We start from the raw sequence: 24,017 nt of genomic DNA, 5'->3' as shown, positions 1-24,017 counted from the left end.
ACTTTCAAAAGTGTAATCCCAGCACCCTTGTGGCACCTTCCTTGCGGTGGCCCTCCTGCCTCCAGCACATACACAGCTCTGTCACAGTACATGTAACCTTTTCATTTCTGGTACGATAGGCATGTTTAGTATGATTACTAGGTGATTCAGTGTCCTTAAAAGACATACCCCATGACAGGCCAGCCAAACTTCTGGCTGTGAGGACATCAGAGAGCCCGATCGATTATGCCCGGCTGCTCCCAGTGGTTGGCTGCGTGTGGGGTGCCCTCAGCATTTGTTTGCCAGCGCCAGGTGTGAGTTTGCTGAGACAGGGGCTGAGGGCTCCACACTTTGGGGCCAGGAGGGTCAGGATCTGAGCTCGGTGTGCTCCTCTCTCCCTCTGCAGCTTGTCTCCAATGTTCTCATTTTCTCCTGCACCAACATCGTGGGTGTCTGCACCCACTACCCAGCTGAGGTCTCCCAGAGACAGGCTTTCCAGGAGACCCGAGAGTGCATCCAGGCGCGGCTCCACTCACAGCGGGAGAACCAGCAGCAGGTGAGTGAGCCCCCTGCCCTTGCGCAGTGGGAAGGAGTGGAGACCCGAGATGCGCCTCCCCTGAGCGCCTGGCCTGGGGCAGGTGGTGCTCGTTACAGCTGCCAGCCCCACTCCCTGGGAGGGGCCCAACCCGTGGGGAATGTTTCCCCTGGAGAGAGTCCAGCATTCCAGGCCCTGTGGGAAGGGAGCTCTACCCTGCCCGTGCCTAAGGCCAGGTGCCCATAGCCATGTGGTGTCCCTGTGGTTTGCAAACAAGCCCAGCAGCAAGAGGGTCCCTCCCTCCCTCCCCACACGTCTCCCACTCCCTCCCTCCCCACACAGCTCCCACTCCTTCCCTCCCCTCACGGCTCCCACTCCTTCCCTCCCCTCACGGCTCCCCCTCCCTCCCTCCCCACACGGCTCCCACTCCTTCCCTCCCCTCACGGCTCCCCCTCCCTCCCTCCCCACACGGCTCCCCCTCCCTCCCCACACTGCTCCCCACTCCCTCCCCACACTGCACCCCCCTTGAGTTGGAGTAAGGAGAGAAGCCAGCGTTCCTAACTGGGATTAAGTGCTCCACAGGGGAGGGATGAGGGAAAAGAAGAGACAGGAGCTTCATCCCCTGAGACACCCCACACCTGGCTATTCCTCTCTCTCAGTTCTGGGGTTTGGTGGTTCAGAGAAGGAAGAAAGTTCCATCTCTCCCTAGACCTGCCTGGGCCAGGGAAGGCAGGCCATTCCCAGGGTTACAGATTCCTGGTGCAAAGAGGGACCTGCCCTGTGTGCACCACTCTTGGGTGGGGTGGGAGCAGAGCTAAGGGCCACATCAGGGGTCCAGCCCTTCCCTCTTTGGGGTTGGAGTCCTGTTTGGATTCCAGGTGTGGATCCCCACTGTCTCCTCTCCTGTGTGTGAATCAGGTAGGGGTCTGGTGACTCTGAGTGATGGCTCCCACACAGGAGGCCTGGGGGCTGTGTGGCTTAGGGGAGAGAGTGGGCGGGTCTGCAGAGCAATGGGGCTCCCACTGGCTCCTATGAGATAAGGTTGCTCCAAACCGGAGGCCTTCCCTCCCCTCTTAGATTATCATCTCCCCAGACCCTCAGCAAGCATCAGTGGAGCCCACCTGAGTGCCGCATGCGGCGTCAGCCCCCATGGCTGATACGAACATGGAAGGTCTGCCTTTGAGTGTGGGGGACATGGAGAAAGGGCCAAGATGGCAGTGGTCACTCATGGCTCCAGGCCAGCATGGAGCACATGTTGTGGCCACCCTGAGTGCAGAATGTTTTACTACTGCGGGGGACGTCCTTGATGCCATCTGGTTGCATCCTAAGTGAGTCACAGTGACAGGCTGGTGACATCCAGACAGCCAAACGAGGGGGCAAAGCTCTGTAGTACCTCTCCAGGCCCCCGAGTCCCCACGTGTCCTCACTTCCTTTCCAGTGCTGCCTCGGTGGTCGGCATGTCTTGTCAGGTCCCCACTTACGCTGACCAGTCCTTGGCCTGGCTCTCCCCATTCACTCTTTGGCCCTGTCGGAGCTTCTGGTCCAGCATCTTGAAGGAAGCCCTTGCTGGCAGTGTCCCTGGGGTCCTCCCACTGCCCTTTATTATTAACACATGTACGTCACCTCTGGCACACTGCACCATGCTCACCCCAAGGCCTCAGCATTCCTGAAAAGCCCCTTATCTCATCCCCATTCCAGGCCTCAGCGTCTCTCACCTGAGATCAGGATACCTCCTTCTTATTCCATTTTTGGGGCTTCCTCTCTCACTTCTCCAGGGGAATTACCATTTTACAGCTTGCCACAGTTTCCTTGCTCTGGCCTGGGCCAGTCTGGACATTCCACCAAATCCACAGGGCTTTAGGGGAGAAAATATTTTTGCCATTCCATATTCGGAGCCAATGTGCTGAGGAGGGGACGCTTTCTGCGGACAGGTGCTTCTCAGCCAGCCACAGCCAGCAAGGCATGCAGAGAGAGCTGCCGGGGCTCCCTGGGGAAGCTTCTAGGTGCCCTGTGATGACTGGACTCAGAATTATTTCCCAGCGGCCTCCTGACTACCCCTCCTGGCCCTCAGCCCCGGAGGTGGTTGTAAATGTAGGAGGCCTATCATGAAGCCAAACGGTTTGTAGCGCTGTCTCTCCCAGTCATCCCACACTGTCTTTTAATTCCTATTTCTGTCACCAGTAACTGTTTACTAAGAGTTGGCCTTTGGTGCTTGTGTTTCCCGCTGCCTGGGGGGCCAGACCGACCCACAGGGAACACCGCCCTTCACGAATGTGTCAGCTTCTCGAGCAGAAGGCTCTGGGCCATGGCACTGGGCAAGACACAGCTCCGGTCCCCAAGGTGGCCTCTCCTCACACACAGTTAACAGGCTACTGATGTGGGGTTTCAGCAGGTGGGGAGGGGATGCCGGCAGCCAGAGTCAGACCTCCTCCTGGGAAAAGGGAGACCCTGAAGGAGGGTGGGGAGCAGTGGAGAAGGAGGGTGATACCAGCTGAGGAGCTTGTGTGCAGCAGCAAGAAAGACCCCAGGAAGCGTAGGGGACTCTGGGTTCTGCTCTATCTGGAGCAGAGTGTGGATTTCATTTCAGTGCTGCTGGGACAGCAGGTGGAAGAGCAGGGAGGAGTCAGATCCTGGAAACCTCCAGGCCAGGCTGCGGGCATGGGCTGATCTCAGCAGGGTCAGGAGGCTTAGAAGGCGACATGGTCTGGTGTGTTTTAGGAAAAGCAGTTGCTTGCTTGCAGAGGGGAGGATGGACCAGAGGCAGCAAGCTTGGAGACAAAGAAAGTGATCTAGAGGCTGCCCCCGTCATCCAGTCTGGCCCTGAAGGTGGCCTGGGCGGTGACAGGCTAAGGTTGGGGTGGAGAGGGTGCTTCAGCAAGGAGAGGAGCAGCAGCGAGTCTGGGGGTGGCAGGAGTGGGCCAGGCAAGCATGAGGCATAGCAAGGGGGTAAGGGGACATGGGCATTGATTTGCAGTGGAAAATAAGGAAGAGTGAGTTTAGTGGGTCTGGAGAAACCTGTATGTGATGTGGCTGGTGAAACTAGAAAACCTGTGAAGGTGTTGAGCACAGGTAGTGTTTCAGAGAGATCGGGGCTGTGCATCAGGGAGGGCAGAGGGAGGCTGTCTGTCCAGGGTGTCGCAACCAGAATCCAAGAGCCAGGTGAGAACTGCATATGGGCAGTGGAGGAAGGCACAGCGGAAAGGACAAGTGCGAGAGCTGTTTCCAGATGAGCAGGACTTCATCAGTGCTGGACAGGGCGTACGGCTCAGGGGAAAGGAATGAGTGTCAGAGGGAAAGATCTGAAAAGCAAAAGCCATTTATGTGGGCAGGGCCTTGACACTGGTGCAGCAGAATGGGGCTGTCCCGGGTGAAGGCAGGGAAATGGAAAGAAAAGTGATTGGGGAATGACAGTGTGGGAAAGCGAGTGTGGTTTGGGTGTGATGTCAGGGTGGTGGTGGCGGCAAGACATCCATGTGGGCAGCTGGAGGCTGGCGAGCCATGGACAGGAGGTAGGGAGGTGGGAAGTGGCTGATAGAGCCACCTCTACAGTGGGAGCCTTGGCCATGGATTTACTCCCAGAATGCAGGCATGGATGGGGCGAGGACAGAGGTGGGACATGGCATGTTTGGGACCAGGTGGAGGGAGAGGAAGCAGAGATGACATAGAAGCAGAAGAGTCTCAGGGCCACGTAGGAGGGTGACTCTAGCATCTGGTGTGGTGTGAAGGGCAGGAGAATGAGGAGGGCTGGAGGCAGCCAAAATGAAAGGCTGGTGATGAGCAAATGATGTGCACCAGCCTGACAGGGAGTCTGGTCTGGCAGGGAGGCAGGTGGGCATCTTGGAGCAGGGCAGGCCCAGGAGAGGAGCTCAGAAAGAGGGCATAGTCCAGACTCCATAACAGGCTGACGTGAGCCTCCGCGATGTGGCCTGCCCCTCCACTTGCTTCTCTCCCACCTCCCCTGTAGCTGGTTGTGATGTGGTTTCTCTAAGTCAGCTTGCTTTCCCTCTCTCCTGGGCCACTGTCCCCCAAGTGGAACTGGAGCACCTCCTTCCTACCCCATCCTTCCAGTCTCCAGGAAGCCCTCTCTGACTACCCCAGCGGAGATCAGGTGTCCCTGATCAGTGCCCCCATAGTGGCCCCCGAGACCCCCATTACACCAGATGCTTTCTGAAGGAGGAACCTTGCCTGTCTCACTCTTGGTGTTAACTCTCTTGGTCCCCAGAATAGTGCCTGGCACATGGTAGGTGCTCAATAAATATTTGAAAACTGATGGAGTGGATCTCATGTAATGCTCCCAACAACTCCATCCCCATTTTACAGATGAGCAACCTGAGGCTCAGAGAAGTTCAGTAATTTGCCCAAGGTCATGCAGAGTCTCAAGTGACATCCAGGATTCTAACCCGAGGTGCTCAGTACTCACAGGTTCACCAGGGTCACTTTTGCCAGAGAAACGTGGAGAGTGAGGCAGAAGGATCACGTGGTGTCCTGGGGCGGGAAGATGGGGGACAGGTAGCCTGCACGCACATACACACACATGCACACACACACGCACACACACACGCGCGCGCACACACACACACACACACAGTTAGCCCAGGAGTCCCGGGAGAGCCTGAAAGGTTTTCCAGGGCCCTCAGGCAGGGGCGCAGGTGTGGAGGAGAGAGCACTTGCCAGGCAGGTGGAAGGCGCCGTGATGAAAGAATGTGCTTCCCTCCGCAGGAGCGGCTCCTGCTGTCTGTCCTTCCCCGTCATGTTGCCATGGAGATGAAAGCAGACATCAACGCCAAGCAGGAGGATATGATGTTCCATAAGATTTACATCCAGAAACATGACAACGTGAGGTAGGGGTGAGGCTGGGGGAGGAGGAGGGAAGGGAGGGAGAGCTGGACCCCCACGGAGACATCCCACTTCCCTCTTTTCAAGTGGGCACAGCCTGACAGGGTGGTTTGTTGACTTTGGAGAATGTGTTGTCTAGAGCACGCCAGCCCCACCCCTCCAGGTATGTTAAATGTGAATTATCATGGTGTCCCCTGTAACTTTTTTGGGGGGTGGGGAGAGGGGGACAGCGAGGCTGCAGGGAGAGAATAGAAACAGGAGGAGGAGAAAGGAGGAAGCACCACCACCCGCTTTGGGGAGGAGCTCCTAGCCTACCAAGAGAGACGGAAAGCATAGACTGGGACCCGAATGTCACCACCATCATCTCATCTTCACCACCATCTGGCAGCTTCCATGCCTCCTAAGCCAGTGCGTGCCAGGCACTGGGCCAGGCTCTGCCCACCTTATCACCAGTCCTCCTGACAGCACTGCAAGCCAGCTACCTTTATCAGCACACCCAGTTGATAGATAGGTCATGTATGCTATTTACTTCATATATACTCTATTTGAAATTTTCCGTAATAAATTTAAAGAAAAAAAAATCACCAAGAAACAACTGGACAAATCCAGAACGTGGGACAGTCTACATTGTGTACTCTTTAAAAAGTCAGTCATGGAAAAAGAAAAAAGGGTGGGGAATGTGTTCTAAATTAAAAGACTCGAGCTCAAGGTCCCCCAGCCAGCAGTGGTACAGACAGGCTGCACCCAAGTGGCCGCTCCAGAGCCCACGTTCCTTTCACTGCGTGTTTGCCGCCTCCCTAGACAGAAGCTGCTGACAGCAGGGACGTGCAAACAGATGTAGATTAATAGAGTGCAAAATCTGCTTATGAGTTCCATGGGGACACGAAGCGATACAGTGGCCTTCATCCAGCATGGCTTCCTGGAGAGCCCGATAATCCTCCCATATGCCCAGAAAAGGAGCTGCTGTGTTTGCCTTCCGGAGAGTTCCTTCTCCCCAGGCAAGTTTCCCTGGGACTCACGAGTCCTCTTAAGTTTGGTGTAAAGAGGACTCTTTGGAGGCTTGGCCTGAGTTTTCAAGGAAGTGATTAAATGAAATAGTGCAAATTACACACACACACACACACACACACACACACACACACAGAGAAGGTGAGGCTGACAACGGCAGGGGTGAGGGAAGCACTGTTTTTTTTCAGGCAGAATGAGAACTGCCCAGTTCCCAAGTCTGCCCTAGGATCCAAGACTGTGGATTCTGCCTGCGTGTCTTCCATCTGTCTGTCAAAACTGAGACTAAGCCTTTGGGAGAGACATGTATCTGCAAAACACATTGGCCCCAGTTCTGGGGTTCTCCCAACCCCTCACGCTCCTCTGTCAGGTAGGGACAGTGTAGGCAGCAGTCACCTTGGTCTCCCAGGAAGACAGCTACCCCTGGCTGAATCTCCACATCCCGGAGGGACCTGCGGGTGTTGCAGCTGAGCCGAGCTCAGGGAAGTGGAGTGCGTGGCTGGACTCCTGGCCTTGAGCCCTTCAGGCAGTGCAGATGTGCTGTTTCCCTGCTGCTTCTCCCACCCACCTTGGCCCTCCCATGGTGGAATGATCGCTAGCAGTGAGAGCTCACGCCTGCGCAGAGCTTGCCTGAACCAGCCCCTGCCCTAGTGCATTCATCTACTCAATCACCACAGCAAAGAAGAGGGCTGTACTGTGATTATCTCCATTTTACAGGAGAAAAAGCTGAGGCACAGAGATGAAGTAACTTTTCCAAGATCCCATCGTTGGTTAAGTGGGAGAAACACCCCCAGAACACTTTCTGATACTAGCTTTTACCCAGCCTGACTACCAGACATATGTTTTTACGTGCCCAGGAGAAAGGAGTGTGTCCGAGGAATCTGTGGGAAGGAGGTTTGGGGAGCCCTTAGGCTCACAGGAGACTCAGAGGAGAGGCAGGAGAGAGATTTGGTTTCCTGTCTCTGTGTGTGTGTATATGTGTGTGTGTGTGTGTGTGTGTGTCTGTGACTGAGGAGCTACCAGGGGCCTTTCCTGTCTGATGGCAGTTCCTGAAAATCCAGGGGTCTCCCCCTTAGGCCATGTGAGGAAACAGACTTCCTATTAGAACAGATCCCATAGGCTCAAGTTTAAAGTGGGAAGGGGTAGCCCACCAAGTGGTCCCAACATGTACAAGCCAAGCCACTGAGCTTCCCCTTCTGGAATTTTCTTTCCTGGTCCTGTCCTCACCACCTCACTGGCCCAGGCATTGTCCCCGGCACAGCGTGGACAAAGGTGCTTTCCTTGATTGCTCTCAGCTCCGCAAGCTTTGTGCAGGTTTCATTCATTCAGTGGAACACAAAGGAAATCCAGAAAATTCACTGCTCAGAAGCAGTCTGGCCCTCCAGCACAGGTTCCCAGCCTGCCTTGGCCAACACAGCCGGCTCACCCACCACCCCTGCGCCTCGCCCAGTTCCTTGCCCTCTCTCACCATGTCTTCTCCCACTCAGCAGGCATCTTCCTATTCCTCGTTCCATGGTGCTGGCTTTTGGGCCCCAGCCCTCTAGCAAGGGTGTTTGGTCAGAGGGACTGACTCAGGCCTCTTCTACGGTGACTGCCTTTGGGGTGATACCTCCCTCTGTCTCTCTCCCACGGAGGCAGTGACTTTGGGTTGATAAAAGAACACTGCCCTAATCACAGAGTGGCCTGCACGTCAGACCCCTGCTACAGTGGGGGTATTTCTGTCTGGGATGTGCCAGGATCAATGATGGCAATCAGGAAAGAGATGAAAGGAGAGAAAAAACAAGATGCTATAATTTTCATGGGGTCAGAGATGATTCTGACTCTGACATCGCCAGGGACAGAGGTGGCTGGTACACATCAGAGGCCAACTGCAAGCAATCATATGCAAATGTCCCTCTGGGGCCTCTTTCCCTGTTCCATCAGTAGCACTGGTTATAGCCCTTGGTAGAAACACAATGCTCACTCTGGTCTCTGTTTTGGGGTTGAACTTTTGGCTTGGGTTGATGGTTAAGTACGAGATGGGGGGGTGACATCATAGTTTAAAAACACCCTTTGAGGCTGGGCTCATGGAGAGCCAGTGGGGCACAGTGGTTAGGCCCAGGCTCTGGGGTTAAGCAGTTCTGCACGTTGCCTCTACTCTGCTGTTTCCTCGCCATGTGACCAGGACAAGTTACAGGCATTGAGCCACTCTGAACCTCAGTTTCCTCATCTGTGTAATAGGATAGGAAGAGTACCTACATAATAGAGTTGCAAAGAGTAAATGGAATAATGTGGGGAAAGTGCTTAGCACAATATCGGGCACATAACAAGTGTTCAGTAATTGTGAGCTGCCATTATTATTGTTACTGTTATTTTTATGATTATGATCACACTCATATCAACAAAGAAAGGCCTGGGGATTCTCTAGTTGGAGAATGGAGGGTGATGAGTCACATTCATCAATTCTCTGCAGAGTTGTAATATTTAGAGAGGGTGATGACATGCTGTTCTCTAGCCCCACTGAGAGCAAGGCCACAAGAAAAATAAATCAACTGCACAGCATGACAGGCTGGGCCTGGATCTAAGGAAGAGGAAGAGACTGATGGGGGTTTGGGGAGAAGAGTTTGTCTTGAGTAGGGAGGGGTGACAGGCAGAGGCCACCACTGTCCATGGCCTCATTCTCCCCTGAGGAGAATGGTTGTGCAGCACACACCTCCTCGGGGGCAGCCAGGGACTGGCCAAGGAGCCTGTAGGATGTTTTGGTGCTGAGCCACCACTGGCCATGGGCAGAGGCAGGCCAGAGGCCAGGGGACCCCTGGAGACCCCTAGAGATATTTAGATGTCTCCCCTGTCCGATGTGTGGTGACAAATAGGAATGTTTCAGCGTTTCTGATGGGGCAGGTCAGCTGGAGCCCGGGCCCATGCTGGGATATCCACCGGTGGCTTGCAAGCCCTCCTGCCTGTCCTCCCCCACCCCAGATACCTGCGCTCGCTGCAGCCGACAGCACCAGGGCTCGGGGGGCTGTGCCCTCCCCACACCTGGGAGGGACAAGGGCCTCTGGGACATGCCAGCAGAGGCTATTCTGGAGGGAGGGACAGCTCCTGGAACTCTGCCTGGGGAGGGGAGAAATCAGTCAGTCTCGGCCTTCTCAGCCAGAGAAGGCGCCATACCACGTGGGTCACAGCAAAGGTAGATGTAGATAGACCTTGGCATCACCAGCTCACCCTTGCCCAGGAGTCAGCAGAAGGGAACAAGATGAGCACCTGTGTTGAGCAGACGGGTCCACACCCAGCTCTGCTGCCTGGTGACTGTGGGAACTTGGGCAAGGCACCTAATCAGAGCCTCAGTTTCCTCACCTGTAACATGGGATGGGGATAGTCCTCATCTGTAACATGGGATGGCTGTTCACTCATCCATTCAGCTAGTGTTTGACCTCTGCCTCATCACTGGGGACCACCAGCCACACTGCAGGACACTCAGCTAGAGGCGGGCAGTGCGACACAGATTAAAGTACACATCATCGCTGGCATCATGAAGCTCGTCTTCTGTTAGAGAAGACACTAAACAATGAATAATTAGTCAATTGAGTTTATCACACTCTTGTAGGTGCTAGGGTTTAGTGACCAGGAGACACGGACTAAATGGGGTATTAATGTTAGACAACGTACTGCTCTATTGTTCTGTTCTAATTGTGATAAAAGGCACAGAGGAGCAGCATCCGTAAGAGGGGGCCCAGCTATCTAGCCCAGGACTCCTTGCAGGACTGCTGGGAGCTGAGGTGAGGTAGGGCATGGAAGGCCCCCAGCCCTGCACAGCCCAGGAGGCTGCAGACTGATTGCCCTTGAGGCAGGGCAGACAACCAGGTGAGAGTCAAGGTCAGGTAACTCAACACCCCAAACGTTTCAGGGGCCAGAGGATGCCCCAGCCAGGCCCGAGAGGGCTCTGAAGGATTCTCTGCTTTCACGAGAGCTCGTTCTTAGTGTGGATGGCGCTGCACCTGACTGGTCTTTGCCTGAGCTGGAGCCCTGAGGTTTTAAAGGTCGTAGGTGGTGGGTGGGTGAGAGATCATTCCAGACTCTTCTTTGGGTGAAGGGAGAGAAGGCCGTCTCCTCTAGGGGGTGCTGGTCCTCTGCCTAAGAAACATTCCCCGCAGGGCTCCAGGGTTCAGGATGGAGCATGGGTGGGGTCAGGCACCCGAGTCCTGTGGATCTGCAGCTGGGGTCCCGGCAGAGGGGCTGCCAAGCCTGGTGTGGCAATGAGGTAGCCAGCCCACCTCCCCACACATTAGGGGTGTGGCAGGGTCTTGGGGAGAGATCCCCTCTCTCTTCAGTCTTTCCCCAACACCTCCCGCTTTTAAGGTTACTATCTCCTCTCCTGTCTCCTTCAAGGACTTGGCTGCGTTCCCCAGGTTGCTCTGGTGTCTGGCTCTGCTGCAGCGTGGTTCTGAATTATAATGACCACGCGACAATGTCCAAGATACTCAGATACCCGTGGGTGGATTGTGCACCCTGTAGGCAGAGGGTGGAAAATGTTTACCTTCCACGCACACCCTCAGCCAACAGACCACATGAGGAGGGGCTGTGAACACCCTGCATTCCTGTCTCAAACCTGACATGAAGAAAAGTATTCTGGGCTGGGCACGATGGTTCATGCTTGTAATCCCAGGCCCAGAATACTGGGAAACTGAGGCAACAGGATTGCTGGAGCCCAGGAGCCTGAGGTTATAGTGAGCCAAGATCTTGCTGCTACACTCCAGCCTGGGCAACAGAGCAAGACTCTCTCTCTATTTTTTTTAAGTATTCTGAACTCTACTCCCATACCAGTTATAGATGTAAGTGGTCTTTGTGTTATTATTTTATCCATTCCACAAGCATTTACTGAGCTGCTGCTATATACAGCCTGCCACTATGAAAAAGACACCGTCTCTGCTCCTTAGGGAATATCCAGCCCTCTCAGTGAGGGAGTTAAGTGCTACAGGAACAGCAGCTTGACAGTCCAGGGGGCCCTGTTGGTGGAGTCACTAGGGTTGGGTCTTTTAAAAAAAAAAATTAATGGATTATTTTAGTTGTGATAAAAATACATAGCATAAAACTCACCATCTTAGCCATTTTTAAATGTACAGTTCAGTGGCATTAAGTACATACACATTGTGCAACCATCATCACCACCATCCATCTCTGGAACTTTTCTTATTTTCACAAGCTGAAACTGTATACGCATTAAGCTCTAACTCCCCATCCTCCCTCCCGCAAGCTCCTGGAAACCATCATTCTATTTTCTGTCTCTATGATTTTGACTACTCTAGGTAGCTCATGTGAGTGGACATATACAGTATTTGTGCTTTTTGTGACCGGCTTATTTCACTTAGCGTGATGTCTTCAAGGTTCATCCATGTTATAGCATATGTCAGGATTTTCTTCCTTTTTAAGGGCTGAATAATACTCCATTGTCTGAATATACCACATTTTATTGATCCATACAGAGTGTCCACTGATGGACACCGGGTTGCTTCTACCTTTTGGCTGTTGTGAATAGTGCTTCTAGGAACATGGGTGTACAAATACTTTTTTCATATCTGTGCTTTCTTTCTTTCTTTTTTTTTTTTTTGAGATGGAGTCTCACTCTGTCACCCAGGCTAGAGTGCAGTGGCATGATCTTGGCTCACTGCAACCTCTGCCTCCTGGGTTCAAGCAATTCTGCTGCCTCAGCCTCCCTAGTAGCTGGGATTACAGGTACACACCACCACACCCGGCTAATTTTTGTATTTTTAGTAGAGATGGGGTTTCACCATTTTGGCCAGGCTGGTCTTAAACTCCTGACCTCAGATGATCCGCCCACCTCAGCCTCCCAAAGTGCTGGGATTACAGAAGTGAGTCACCGCGCCTGGCCTGTGCTTTCAGTTTTGGTGGGTATATATCTAGAATGGCATTGCTGGATCATATGGCGATTCTATCTTTAGCTTTTGGAGGAACTGCCATACTGTTTTCTAGAGGGCCTGCACCATTTGACCTTCCTCCCAGCAGTGCACAAGGGTTCGAATTCCTCCACATCCTTACCTGGGATTGTGTCTCAACAAAAGACCTCAGTTTGCCTTAAATGCAGAATGGGGATTGGTGGGGACTGGAGTCAGTAGCCAGCAAGGACTTACTATTTTAGCTCTGTGGACTCAAAATGAGGGGTCCTGTGGGAGATAAGAAGGGAGGGAAGACGGAGCAAACAGGCACTGACCAGTTGAATTTGCCCTGCTATGTCTTTGAAACAGCTGGAATCAGCTGTTACTTATGATTATGATTCTAATAAAAATTTAGACATAGGAAGTATCATTCTGGGCTGAGGTAAGTCAAGGAAGACACCATGAAGATGGAAGGGTTAGAATCAGGCCCTAAAAGAAGAATGCGATTTTTTACCTTTTAAAAAATCAACATTTTTCTTTTTTCTTTTACTTTTTCTTGAGGCAGACTCTGACTCTGTCACCCAGGCTGGAGTGCAGTGGTGTGATCATGGCTCGCTGCAGCCTAGACCTCCTGGGGTCCAACAGTTCTCCCACCTCAGCCTCCCAGTAACTGGGACTCCAGGCACCCGCCGCCACACCTGGCTGATTTAAAAAATTTTTTTGCAGAGACCGGGTCTCACTATGTTGCTTAAACTGGCCTCCGACTCCTGGGCTCAAGTATTCCTCCTGCCTCAGCCTCCCAAAGTGCTGGGGTTACAGGCATGAGCCACCATGTGTGGCAAAAAGTAAACATTTTCATTATGTGAAGAATGTATGTTCTTTGTAGAGAAATTGGAAAATAAGAGCAGTATGGAGAAGAAAAAGCACTCATAGACTCACCCCCGAGGTCACTAACTATTGCTAGGTCTTGGTGCAGTTTCTTCTTCCTTTTGTGTGATTTTCCTTCAGGAAGCATTTCCCTAAATCTTTCCAGACTTTCTAAACAGAATGTCTGTAGGTGCTGTGGGGTGTTCCATCGTACGTACAGTAGGGGTAGGATTTGGGTAGGCAGAAACAAGAGAGGGGTTTGGGTGGGCGGGAGGGGGCCTGCAGGAGGCCTCTAGTCGAATCCAGGACATGCCTCAACCTAGGACCCCTGGACCCAGTCCTGACAGTCAAACCAGTCACTGGGCCCCTTGTCTTGGTTTCCACTTGCTGAAGAAAGGCGTCCTGTTGTCCCTGCAAGAGTGGAGAGAGCGCGGTCGTCCCAGGGCAGGCTCTCCCTGTTGGTGGAATTCATGCAGGCATTCCGTGTCCAGCAGGCTCCCATGGGCCTTTCCCCCTTTCCCTTTCCCAGCCTATGCCCCTGGATGGACCTGTGGCTGCTGCCAGTTCACATGCCCCTCTCTCATCTTTTTTTGTTCCACTCCTTGGAAAACAGCCGTCTGGTGTCTGATCTCAGCCCAGTGTTAATAAGACCACACCTGATTGTGCTGACTCCCCTAAAGGACATGAGTGACTCCTTGCTCCTCCTGTACCTTACTAGGGGCATGAGCCCAAAGGATTCTTCAGGTTGGATGATAGGGGACAAATGGAGAGGGCACACTGCAGGGGACAGCACTCTTGGTCAGAAAGAGACCACTGGCCCATCCAGAGGTGTGGCCACTTCAGCCTCCCCAGCCCACACTGGGCCCGCCTGGGTACTTCCCCAGCACCTTCGGCTCCCAGCTTCCTGGGAGTTGGGCTGAGACCTTGCCATACTCCCTTCCCACCCTCTACCACTCAGCACAGTTCTTGATGTGGTCCTGGAGCTCTAACGATGCCAAGGGCTGCAGGAGATCAGAGGAGCTGGTGATCATCACCACAGGCTCCCCTAGACCGCCAGGAGAGCTCAGCACCTGGGTGTCCAGAGGTGCTGCAGGATGTGCACAGGAGAAGGGCCAGGCTCTGACAGCTTCATAAAGTCATGGGCCTGTTAGCAGCAAGTGGGAACAACCGTGAGGAAATGCACTTCACCAAAAGCGCACATGGTTTGGAAAGCTGAGCCGAAGCTGCTCAGGAGGGCTGAAGGGCCTATTGTGGTAATTGGGACTGTGTCTCCCACTCTTGCCCCTGGAATAGAATGCAGGAGACTGTGAATGATGGATGGCAGGCAATTAGGGAAGTGTGCACGGCCAGGGTGGCCCTACCTCAGTTCTGTGCACCCGCCATGAGGGCCTGATCCTGTTCCCAAGAGGAGCTCTCCGATGGGAGCTAAGAGATGAATTAGCACCTTCCTGCACGTCTGGGCCAGCGCTGAGTTGGGACATGGCCTTCAGAGTTACTCTGGGGAAGATCAGGAAATCCTGGCCAGCAGAACAGACAGTCTGCTGTAGGGTAAACCTTATAAAACCGAAGAGCCTGCAGAAGTGACAGTCATTAAGCAGAATCCTCCCCCAAAGCTGCGGAGAAATGTGACTTTGTCTCTGACAGGAGGTGGGGGGATGTGGGGGTGGCAGGGTTTATATAAATGTGTGGGGAGGCTTTGGGGGCTTCAGAGTCAGGGCCTCAGCAGCAACCTTCCCTGGGCTTCTGCCCACCTGGCATAGAAGCCTTGCTTTGAGTGGCTCTTCCCTGGCAGGCAGTGACCTGCCCCTCCCTGGTTCCTCAGTAGCTGACCAGGAAGAGTGGATTCCCAGGAGGCTGCAGGGAGGTACAGGTTTTCAAAGGCACCTGGGGTTCCTCAGATACCACTGTTGTTTCTCATGTCTCTTGGCACACAACCAGAGACCACCCATGTCCCCATGTCCCTGGTACCCATTCAGCCACTGGTTCCGTGCATATGGCGTCTGCTGGGGGACAGGCTGTGGACTTCATGGGCTCCTGTCTCAGGTGACATGCTTGAGTCTCCAAGAGGCTTTGTGGGGCAGAAGGAAGAGCTCACAATTTTGAGTTACTAATTGTGCCTCTTACTTGCTTTGGAACCAGTGAAGTTTCTTCCCTTTCAACAAATAAGTATTAGGCACTGTTGTGGGTTGAATTTTATCCCCCTAAAGGATACATTGAACCCCTGGTACCTGTGAATGTAGCTTTATTTGGAAGCAGGATCTTTGCAGATGAAATCAAGTAAAGATGAGGTCATACTGGAGTAGGATGGGCCCCTAATCCAATAGGAACAGCGAACTTGTGAGAAAAAGAGACTGCCTTGTGAAAGCACAGACACAGGGAGAAGGCCCGGTGAGGACCGAGGCAGAGACTGGAGTGATGTGGCTGCAAGTCCAGGAATGCCAAGGAGTAACAGCTGCCTCCAGAAGCTAGGAATACACCAGGAGATATTCTATTGCGTTTCATCGGGAGCAGGGCTCTACCGACTCCTTGATCTCAGACCTCCAGCTTCCAGAACCACGAGACAATAAAAATCTGTTGTCTTTAGCCACTTGGTTGGTGGTGCTTTGTTACAGCAGCCTGAGGGAACTACCAGGGGCACCTTGCATGTCTGGGTGTTGTGCTGGGTGTAGAGCAGAGGCCAAGGTAGGCCAAGGTAGGCATGGCGCGCCACATCCAGGCAGTCATTCAGCTGCATGTTTCCTAGGGGCTGGGATGTAGCCATGAATCAAGTAGATAAAAAATCTCTCCCTCAAAGAGTTTACATTCGAGTGAGAGGAGACAGACCGAGGCATAATAATAAACAACAGTAATACACAGCCTAGTCAGTGGAGAAAAATATGGTAGAGAAGGGAGATAGATGGGAGAGGTTGTAAATTTAAATGGGGTGGTAGAAGCTTTCTTGAGGCGACCTTTAAACTAATGTGGTGGTTCTTAACCCTGGCTGCATAGTGCATCACCAGGGAAGCTACAAATAGAACAGAACAAAGACAACCAACAGCGGAGCCCACCCCAGACGATTAAGTCAGAATCTCTGGGGCTTGGGGTAGGGGGCCTATCTGGGTAAAAGCTCCCAGGTGATTCTATGAGATGTCTGGTCCCAGGACCATATGGTCTAGTGTGACAAGAGTTGCCGTGGAAGAATGTGCTTGCCAAGGTCCAGCAGGGTCATCTGTGGAGAAGGAGTTGATCGTGGCCTGGCCATCCCAGTACACGGATGGGCAGAGGCCTGGCACACCTGAGTGGCTGGGTCAGCCAGGCAGGCACAGGAGGCTGGAGTGCAGTGGAGCCCCTGGGACCACATACGTCTGCCTCGTGTGTCTGGGGTACCCAACCCTCCTCCTCTTCACCTCTTCTGCTCTGCCTGGTGCTACGGGTTACCCTGCTCAGTGGCAGTCCTACCTCTGCCGGATTAGGGGACTTTTTCCTTCCTACCCCGGGGGCATCTCCAGCCCCCAAAGCCAGGCCTTTGCTGCATAGCCTCAGACCGGGGCTGGACCAGCCACTGGTCATGCTGCCTGCCAGCTTTGTGTCTGAAGTACTGGTGTTGGCCAAGGGGATCCCCCAAGAGGATGCTTGGCCATGTTCAGGGGCTGAACATGCTCCTTGGCTCATGTGCAGCCAATCCGGATGCCAGCTTCCCTTGGTTTTGATTTCCTGAGTTATGAAGAAGAATCTTCAGAACAACTATGGAAGGGGTGCTTTCACAAACTGTGGGAAAGACCTTCTCCTTCTCCCTGGTTGGAGGGGGCAGCCACCTGGGAGGCAGGGAGGCGGAGGGTGGGCCAGGATGGGGGTCTGCAGGCACCCTCCCCCCCGCATGCACACGCCAGCGTACCTACCTCTGGGCAGGGTGGTGGGCCCACCAGCCACGCCAGACACCGGGCATCACAGCTTATGGAGAATCCAAATTCCCTTTCATTTTCTGGGCCCATCCCACAGCTGCACACGCTGGAGCAGCTCTCTGCTGTCCTGAGTCCCCTGGCCTAGCAGGATAGGGCCTGTCCTCTCTGCCCCACCTCCTCACCTTTTCTTTTCTCCCTCTCATTTGTTCCATCTCTTGTCCCTGTCCCCATTTCTCCCACTCTTTCTGACCTCTCTCTTACAGTTGCCTTGGTTGATCCAGGCTAGGATTGAAGTGGCCAGAGGAGCCAGGATTTGGGGAAACAGCAGTGGCTGGGGGCTGCCCTCCTGTGCTTCTCCTGGGAGGTGGGACAGCCTGGCTGAAGCCTTGGGATGTACTCCTGGTGGCCAACCTGTTTCCACAGGCCCTGTGGCTCTCCTCGTGTGAGCTGGTGAGCAGCCGCTGAGAGTGACCCCTCTCAGGGGGGTCCTGTACCTGTCCGGGACCACAGCAGCAGCTCCCACAGGTCCTCCCACCTCCCTCACAGTGCCTTTACCCATTTAAGATGTCTGTGGGGCCTACAGACAGCATCATCTTGATTGGTTCAACTCCTAAAGTGTGGAGCCAGGTTGCCTGTGTGGCCTTGGCCAGGTGACTTTTCTGCGTCCTCATTTCCTGACAGGGTGGTTGTGAGGTGTGAACGAATGAATACTTCTGTGAGCTTAAAGTAGTGTGTTTTAAAATGTGGGTTTTATGATGGGGAGGCCAACAGATTGGGAGAGAACTGCCGCTAAGATTGTCACCCACAGTTCCCACGAGGAGGCGACACACCATGCAGGGGCCACAGGAGGAGGCACCAGGGCAGTCAGGAGGCCAAGGGAGCAGGGCCGTTTATTGTGGTTTGTGCGAGAAGGAAGGGTAGCAAGGCAGCTGCTTGGCTGGTTTGAAGCATGTCTTTGCGCTGGCTCGGTATGTAGGGGCTGTCCCAAGTTGCCTGGGACCCCGGTGCCTGTCCCTGGGGTGGTGAGGGCAAGGGATTGTTGTCAGCAGTGGACTCTGGGTTGGTTGGTCTGTGTGTGAAAGGCATACCCTAAGGCAAGTTGTTTACTGTCTCTGGGAATTGGCTTGTCTTGGGAGGCACCAACTCTCCGGGGCCTTGGATGTGAAAGCATGAGAATATCAAGACAGGCTTAGCAAAGAGTACCGTGTTCCAGTTAGACGACAGGAGGGATAAATGAGCAGTATGTGAGGTAATGGATTTGCTGATTAGCCCAATCAGCCATTCCACATGGTGGATATGTGACATCATCACATCACTTTGCACTCACCCCATAAATATATGCAATTATCATTTGTCAGTATCTTATTTATTTATTTATTTATTATTTGAGACAGTCTAGCTCTGTCACCCAGGCTGGAGTGCAGTGGTGCTATGTTGGCTCACTGCAACCTCTGTCTCCCGAGTTCAAGTGATTCTCCTGCCTCAGCCTCTTGAGTAGCTGAGATTACAGGTGCGTGCCACCACGCCCAGCTAATTTTTGTATTTTTAGTAGAAATGGGGTTTTGCCGTGTTGGCCAGGCTGGTCTTGAACTCCTGACCTCAAGTGATCCGCCCACTTAAGCCTCCCAAAGTGCTGGGATTATAGGTGTGAGCCCAATATTTGATTTAAAAAGATGTGTTTAATGTACCAACATGCATTTTTGGAATAAAAGGACAAAATATGTTTAGTTCACCATCATTAATTTTAAAACTGAGACTGGGTTCTGGTGCCTCAGGAGTCCCGAGGTGCCTGGGGAGGAGCACAGACCTTGGAGGAGGAATCCTGCCTGGCTGCTCTGAGACTTGGCTCCTGTCTGTGAAATGGGGACACTGACCCCTCGCTTGCAGGGCTCTTGCGCAGACTCAGTGAGATGACATGTCGGAAGCCTCCCGCTCAGGCCTGGCTGCCAGGAGCATCTCAGTACACCACAGTTTTTAGATTTTGTGTCCCTTTTAAGAAAAATAACTTTAGGGGCCCTTACAGATTCTGGTCCTGGGGTCTTCCTTCCCTGTTTCAAAGGAAAAGGAAAGAAAATGTTTTCAACTTAGGCAACACAAGCCACAGGGACGGGTGAAAGATCTGTCACCAGCTGGTGCACTGAGGAACTGGGAGGGAGGAGTTGGGGGCTTCCAGGGACGCTGACAGGCTGTGTCTTCCTTTCTCCTCCCTGGGCCTCTTTTACTGTGTTTCTTGTAGGGGATAGAGGACTCCTTCAGGATGGAGGGCTTAGGGCTAGAGTCCCCTCTGTGTGGGATTGGAAAGTCAGAGTTTGCAGGGCCACCATTCTGGCCTGAAATGCCTTCCAGAGCAGAGGCATCAAAGGCCTCTCTTCCCCAGGAGCGGGTCCAGCGCCCTTGGGGTGTGCTCAGAGGTCAAAGGGGGCAGGCCTGAGAGACGACTGGGAGTTGGGGCCTGGACCCCTGTCCTGCACCCTCCTAAGGCACACACCCATGCCTCACGCCCCTCCCCTGCCTTCCTCCTGGGCTGGGGGAGGGTGCAGTTAGAGCACAGAAGGAGGATAGCAACAGAAAGAGGCAGCATCCTCGGCCCTCCAGTGCCAGGGCCTCTTTGTCCCCTGCCCAGCAGCCGTGTGGAGACCCCAGCACTCTTGCTGGCTGGCAGCCCTCTCGGGCCCAAGGAGTGCCAGGCTGGGCCCTGGCCGCAAACCCTGCCTCTGCTCCCTCATGGAGGTCTGTCTTGGTCCGTTCAGGCTGCTCTAAGAGAATACCAAAGACCGGGGGCTTACAGACAGCAGCACTGTATTTCTCATGGTTCTGGAAGCTGGCAGTCTGGGATCAGGGTGCCAGCATGATCAGGGTCTGGCAAAGGTCCTCTTTCAGGTTGCTGACTGCCACCTTCTTATATCGTCACAAGGTGGCGAGCAGAAAGCGAAGAAGCAAGCTCTCGTGTCTCTTCTTATAAGGGCACTAATCCATTCGTGAGGGATCCACCCTTGTGACCTCATTATCTTTCACCAAATACCATCACATTGGGCATTAGGATTTAATGCAGCCAGGTGCAGTGGCTCATGGCTGTAATCCTAGCACTTTGTGAGGCCAAGGTGGGTGGATTGCTTGAGCCCAGGAGTTTGAGACCTGCCTGGGCAACATAGTGAGACCCTGCCTCTACCAAAAAAAAAAAAAGAATTAGCCAGGTAGGGTGGCACACTCTTGTAGTCCCAGCTACTTGGGAGGCTGAGGCGAGAGGATCCCTTGAGCCTGAGAAATCGAGGCTGCAGTGAGCCTTGATCATGCCACCACACACCAGCCTGGGCAACAGAGCAAGACCTCTTCTTAAAAAAATGAAGAAAAAAAATGTAATGTATGAATGTGGGAGACACAAAGATTCAGCCTATAGCAGGGTCTTCCTCCTCTGCCTGTCTCCCCAGCATCCTGTTTGCTGACATCGAGGGCTTCACCAGCCTGGCATCCCAGTGCACCGCACAGGAACTGGTCATGACCCTCAACGAGCTCTTCGCCCGCTTCGACAAGCTGGCCGCAGTGAGTCGCCCTGAGCCAGGGCTAGGGTGGCCCGACCTGGGCTGTTGAGGGAGGCTGTGGTGGTTGAGGACCTGCTGAACCCCAGGGATGGGCATATGCCTGGGTGTACCCTGCTGGGTAGAGCCTGCTGGTGATGGGCAGGGGGCCCCTCAGGCTGTGGCTGTGTCCTCACGCCCTACCTGGGCGCTGGAGACACACTCAGCTGGAGTTGCTTTCAGCACTGTCGCTGACCACAAGCGAGAGCGTAGGGAGCCCTCCATGCCTCCATCTGTGGAAGCGGGTGGTGAGGCTGTTGGTCACACTGCTCAAACCCTCAGGGGAATATGCTCTTTGTCTGGGGGCACATTAGGTGCCATCAAGCCACATTCCTGATGAGATTGGCCAGACTGATAAGAGAATGAGTCTAAGTCCCCAGCTGGCCTGCAGGCGGCTGTGTGCCATTCCCTAGAGGCATCCAGAAAGAGGACTCTTAAACGTTTGGATAAATTGGAAGTAACACTCCATGGCAGGGAGTGGTGAACTACACGTTCATTCCTTAGGCCCCTATTCACCCCTCCGTTATCCTTTCCCAGCTCTAGGCCTTTGTAGAGTGATTAAATGTCAGTGGCCACTGACAGGTGGACACATTCCCCTTGGCTCACACAGGACAGCAGGCCGGGTTATTGATGAGAGAGGCTGGTGCCGTCGCAGCCAGTGCCAGGGCCTCTCTGGGGGCTTCCGTGGTGGGGCACATGTACTCACCTGTGAGTTTCATCACTGAACTGAATGAGGGGAATAGTACCTGCTTGGCACTTGAGTCTCAAACGAGTCCAGGCCACACGGGCACTTGAATCCCTGCTTCCCAACTACCTTTGGGATCCAGAGCTGGACCGCTCATAATTGAGGATTAGTGATATTCCATCACAATCCCACTTACAGATTGATGGTGGCCTGCAGGTGGCCCCATGGCACCTGTCACTCAGCAGCAGCTCTGTTGGTTTCTTGGCACTCGTGCTTGCTAGTTTAGCAAAATTCTTTTTGGATAAAAATCTCAGGCTGAGAGTCAGCCAGCTTTTGGTTAAAGCTCATTTCTCCCTGCTTCAGTCTTTTTGTAAAAGGAGGAGAATCAGGCAACTTTTGATAGAACCTCAAGCAATGAATCAGAGTGACTCTTGGGGCATGGAGGGGACCAGAGACCCTTGTACTGGGGGTTGGGGCCTTCCTTAAGCTGACAGGGCCACCCTGCTGGCTGGGCCACAGTTCGACATGCCAGATTCCTCTTGGGGCTCTGGAGCGGATCTTTAAAAGTGAGCTCCTGAGTCTGGGAGGCTGGAATGCCACTCAGGGCTGCCCAGCCCATCCCTCCATCCCCACAATCCCTCCCTCCCCAACGTCTCCTGATAAGCCTGTCCCGGGACCATGCCGAGTTCTGGCGTGGGCCTGCGCTCACTGCCCTAAAAGGCAAGTTATTCCAGGCACGGGGTGAATCTGTTTGCTTTTCATGTCTTTCCTCCCACTTCTCTTTCCTACTATTTTTAATTTGTAAAATTAATTTGCTTTCCAGGAGAATCACTGTTTACGTATTAAGATCCTCGGGGATTGTTACTACTGCGTCTCGGGGCTTCCTGAAGCAAGGGCTGACCACGCCCACTGCTGCGTGGAGATGGGCATGGACATGATCGAGGCCATCTCGTAAGTGCCCACCCCCGGGTACCGTCTCCCTCCCTGGGACTGTCCACAGCCCAAGAGACTGACTGACCTGCCGGCTGCCTGGTTGGAGGCAGGGAAACAGTGGGGTGAAACTATCTCCCAAAGGTGCCCAGCCAAGCTGAGGGTTGGTGTATGCCACCAGACTTTTTGCCTTCTCCAGGATTCCTGTGCCCTACAGCAGCCTGGGCAGCTTTTCCCAGAGGAAGTGTGTGGGAAGGGAGGGCTCTGCAGACTCCAGGAGTGGAGGAGAGGCTGGCAGCCGTGTGAGGACCCTGTGCCGTGTGAGGCCCTTGCACTTCCGGGGCCTCAAGTTTCCTACAAACACTCAGCCAGGCGTCGAGCTGCTGGTTCCACTTCTTCCCAGATGTGAAAGGTTGGGCTCACAGGGGTTAGACAACTCCCCAGGGTGCTACCACAGGGCAGGTGGGTTCAAATGCAGGTGGTCCGCTTAGAGAGAATCACCCTGCCTGTGAACCATAGCAAAAAGGCAGTTTGGCCAATTCATGGCTACCACTGGCCACAGAAGGGGCCCTGGTCATTGAAAAACATGGATGGTCTAAGCTTCTGTGACAGCCAAGGGAGCAAGTCAGAGACTTTGGGCTTTACAAATAGCCTGGACAGGGGCAGAGAAAAAAGGCACAGAGGGCAAGGTCAGAGACGGGAGTGTCTGGCCAGGAAGGCGGCCGGGTCCATTGGTTTGGCTCAGTTCTACTCGCAGCACTTGCCAAGTGTCCCCGGCATGCCTGAGCTAGACAGTCAGTCTCCCCAGAAGCACAGAGCCTTAAGGGAAAGAGTCCAGGACTCCTGGTCCTCAGATACGAGGCATGCCATGTGGACACAGTGAGGTAAGGGAGGCAGACTATTGTAGGAGGGTCCAGGAGGGGACAGTTGATTCCACTGAGAGGATCGAGAGAGTTTGCCTGAAGGAGGTGGCCGTGGAGTTAAGCCAAAAAGACAGAATGAGCCATTGTCAAGCTAAGCAAGTATCCAAAGGCATTGTGGATGGAAAGTGTTTCAGTAAAGGTATTCTGCTGCAGTATAGGTATTTACCAAGTTGATTCAGGACAAGAGAAATGATGGATGACCGCAGTCTCCCCTGCAGTGGGTGTCAGCCTCTTGCTGATGGCGTGGGATGGGGTCAGGGAGTCTCAGTGGTGCTCCCACCCACTGGAGCAAGTCAGACTGCTGGTCCCATGGCTGGCTGAGTGCACCCATGCCCCAGGTGTCAGGGAGGGTCTAGGGCCCTAGAAAGTGCAATCTGAATTCATCCACTACGCCACTTCCTGGCACCTGCACCCTCTCCTGCAAATGCTGGGCAGGTTCCCATGGGCCTCAGACACACACCTGGAGATGTATGGCTTCCTTCCCACTCTGCCTCCACTGCTTGCCTAGCATGAGGAGTTATAAGTGCACACGGAGGGCCTGCCCTGTCTACTGGGGCCTCCCAGATATGGATACGTGGTGTGTGTGGCCGGTACCAAGCTTTCCTCTAGGGCATGGAGCACCCTAAGCCCCTGCTCCTGCCCAGGCTCCCCTTCCCTCCTGAGCAGGGCATACCCTTGAAACCTGGGTAACCACCTTTTGCCATCACCCTGCTAACATCTTGGAAGCAGCAGTATGGATAAATCCAATAAACAGATAATCCAAAAGCCATTTCTGCCTTACCCACAAGAGCATTATACATATAGGGTGTGGAGTGGTGGTAACTTCCCCATTTAATTCAAGTTGGCCCTAACATGCATTTGCATTTTTCCAATCACAATTTAATTGATAGGGCAGTGCTGGCCAGAGGTGCCCTCCTGGAGGGGAAGC

The 24,017-nt window shown here is 53.7% G+C and overlaps 1 protein-coding gene across 1 annotated transcript in view; it reads left to right on the top strand.

Moving 5' to 3' along the window:
• The window catches only part of ADCY5 (adenylate cyclase 5), a 163,798-nt gene that overhangs the window by 93,881 nt on the left and 45,900 nt on the right, over positions 1–24,017 (top strand). The window contains exons 2-5 of the mRNA XM_025375624.1: positions 386–535; positions 5,234–5,355; positions 20,405–20,516; positions 22,060–22,187. Coding sequence (XP_025231409.1) covers positions 386–535; positions 5,234–5,355; positions 20,405–20,516; positions 22,060–22,187 — 512 coding nt within the window. The remainder of the gene's footprint in view (positions 1–385; positions 536–5,233; positions 5,356–20,404; positions 20,517–22,059; positions 22,188–24,017) is intronic.

This window comes from Theropithecus gelada, chromosome 2 (assembly GCF_003255815.1).
Source record: "Theropithecus gelada isolate Dixy chromosome 2, Tgel_1.0, whole genome shotgun sequence".
Classification (NCBI taxonomy): domain Eukaryota; kingdom Metazoa; phylum Chordata; class Mammalia; order Primates; family Cercopithecidae; genus Theropithecus; species Theropithecus gelada.
The sequence above is the reverse complement of the archived record's forward strand: the minus strand, read 5'-3'. Positions and strand labels throughout refer to the sequence as shown.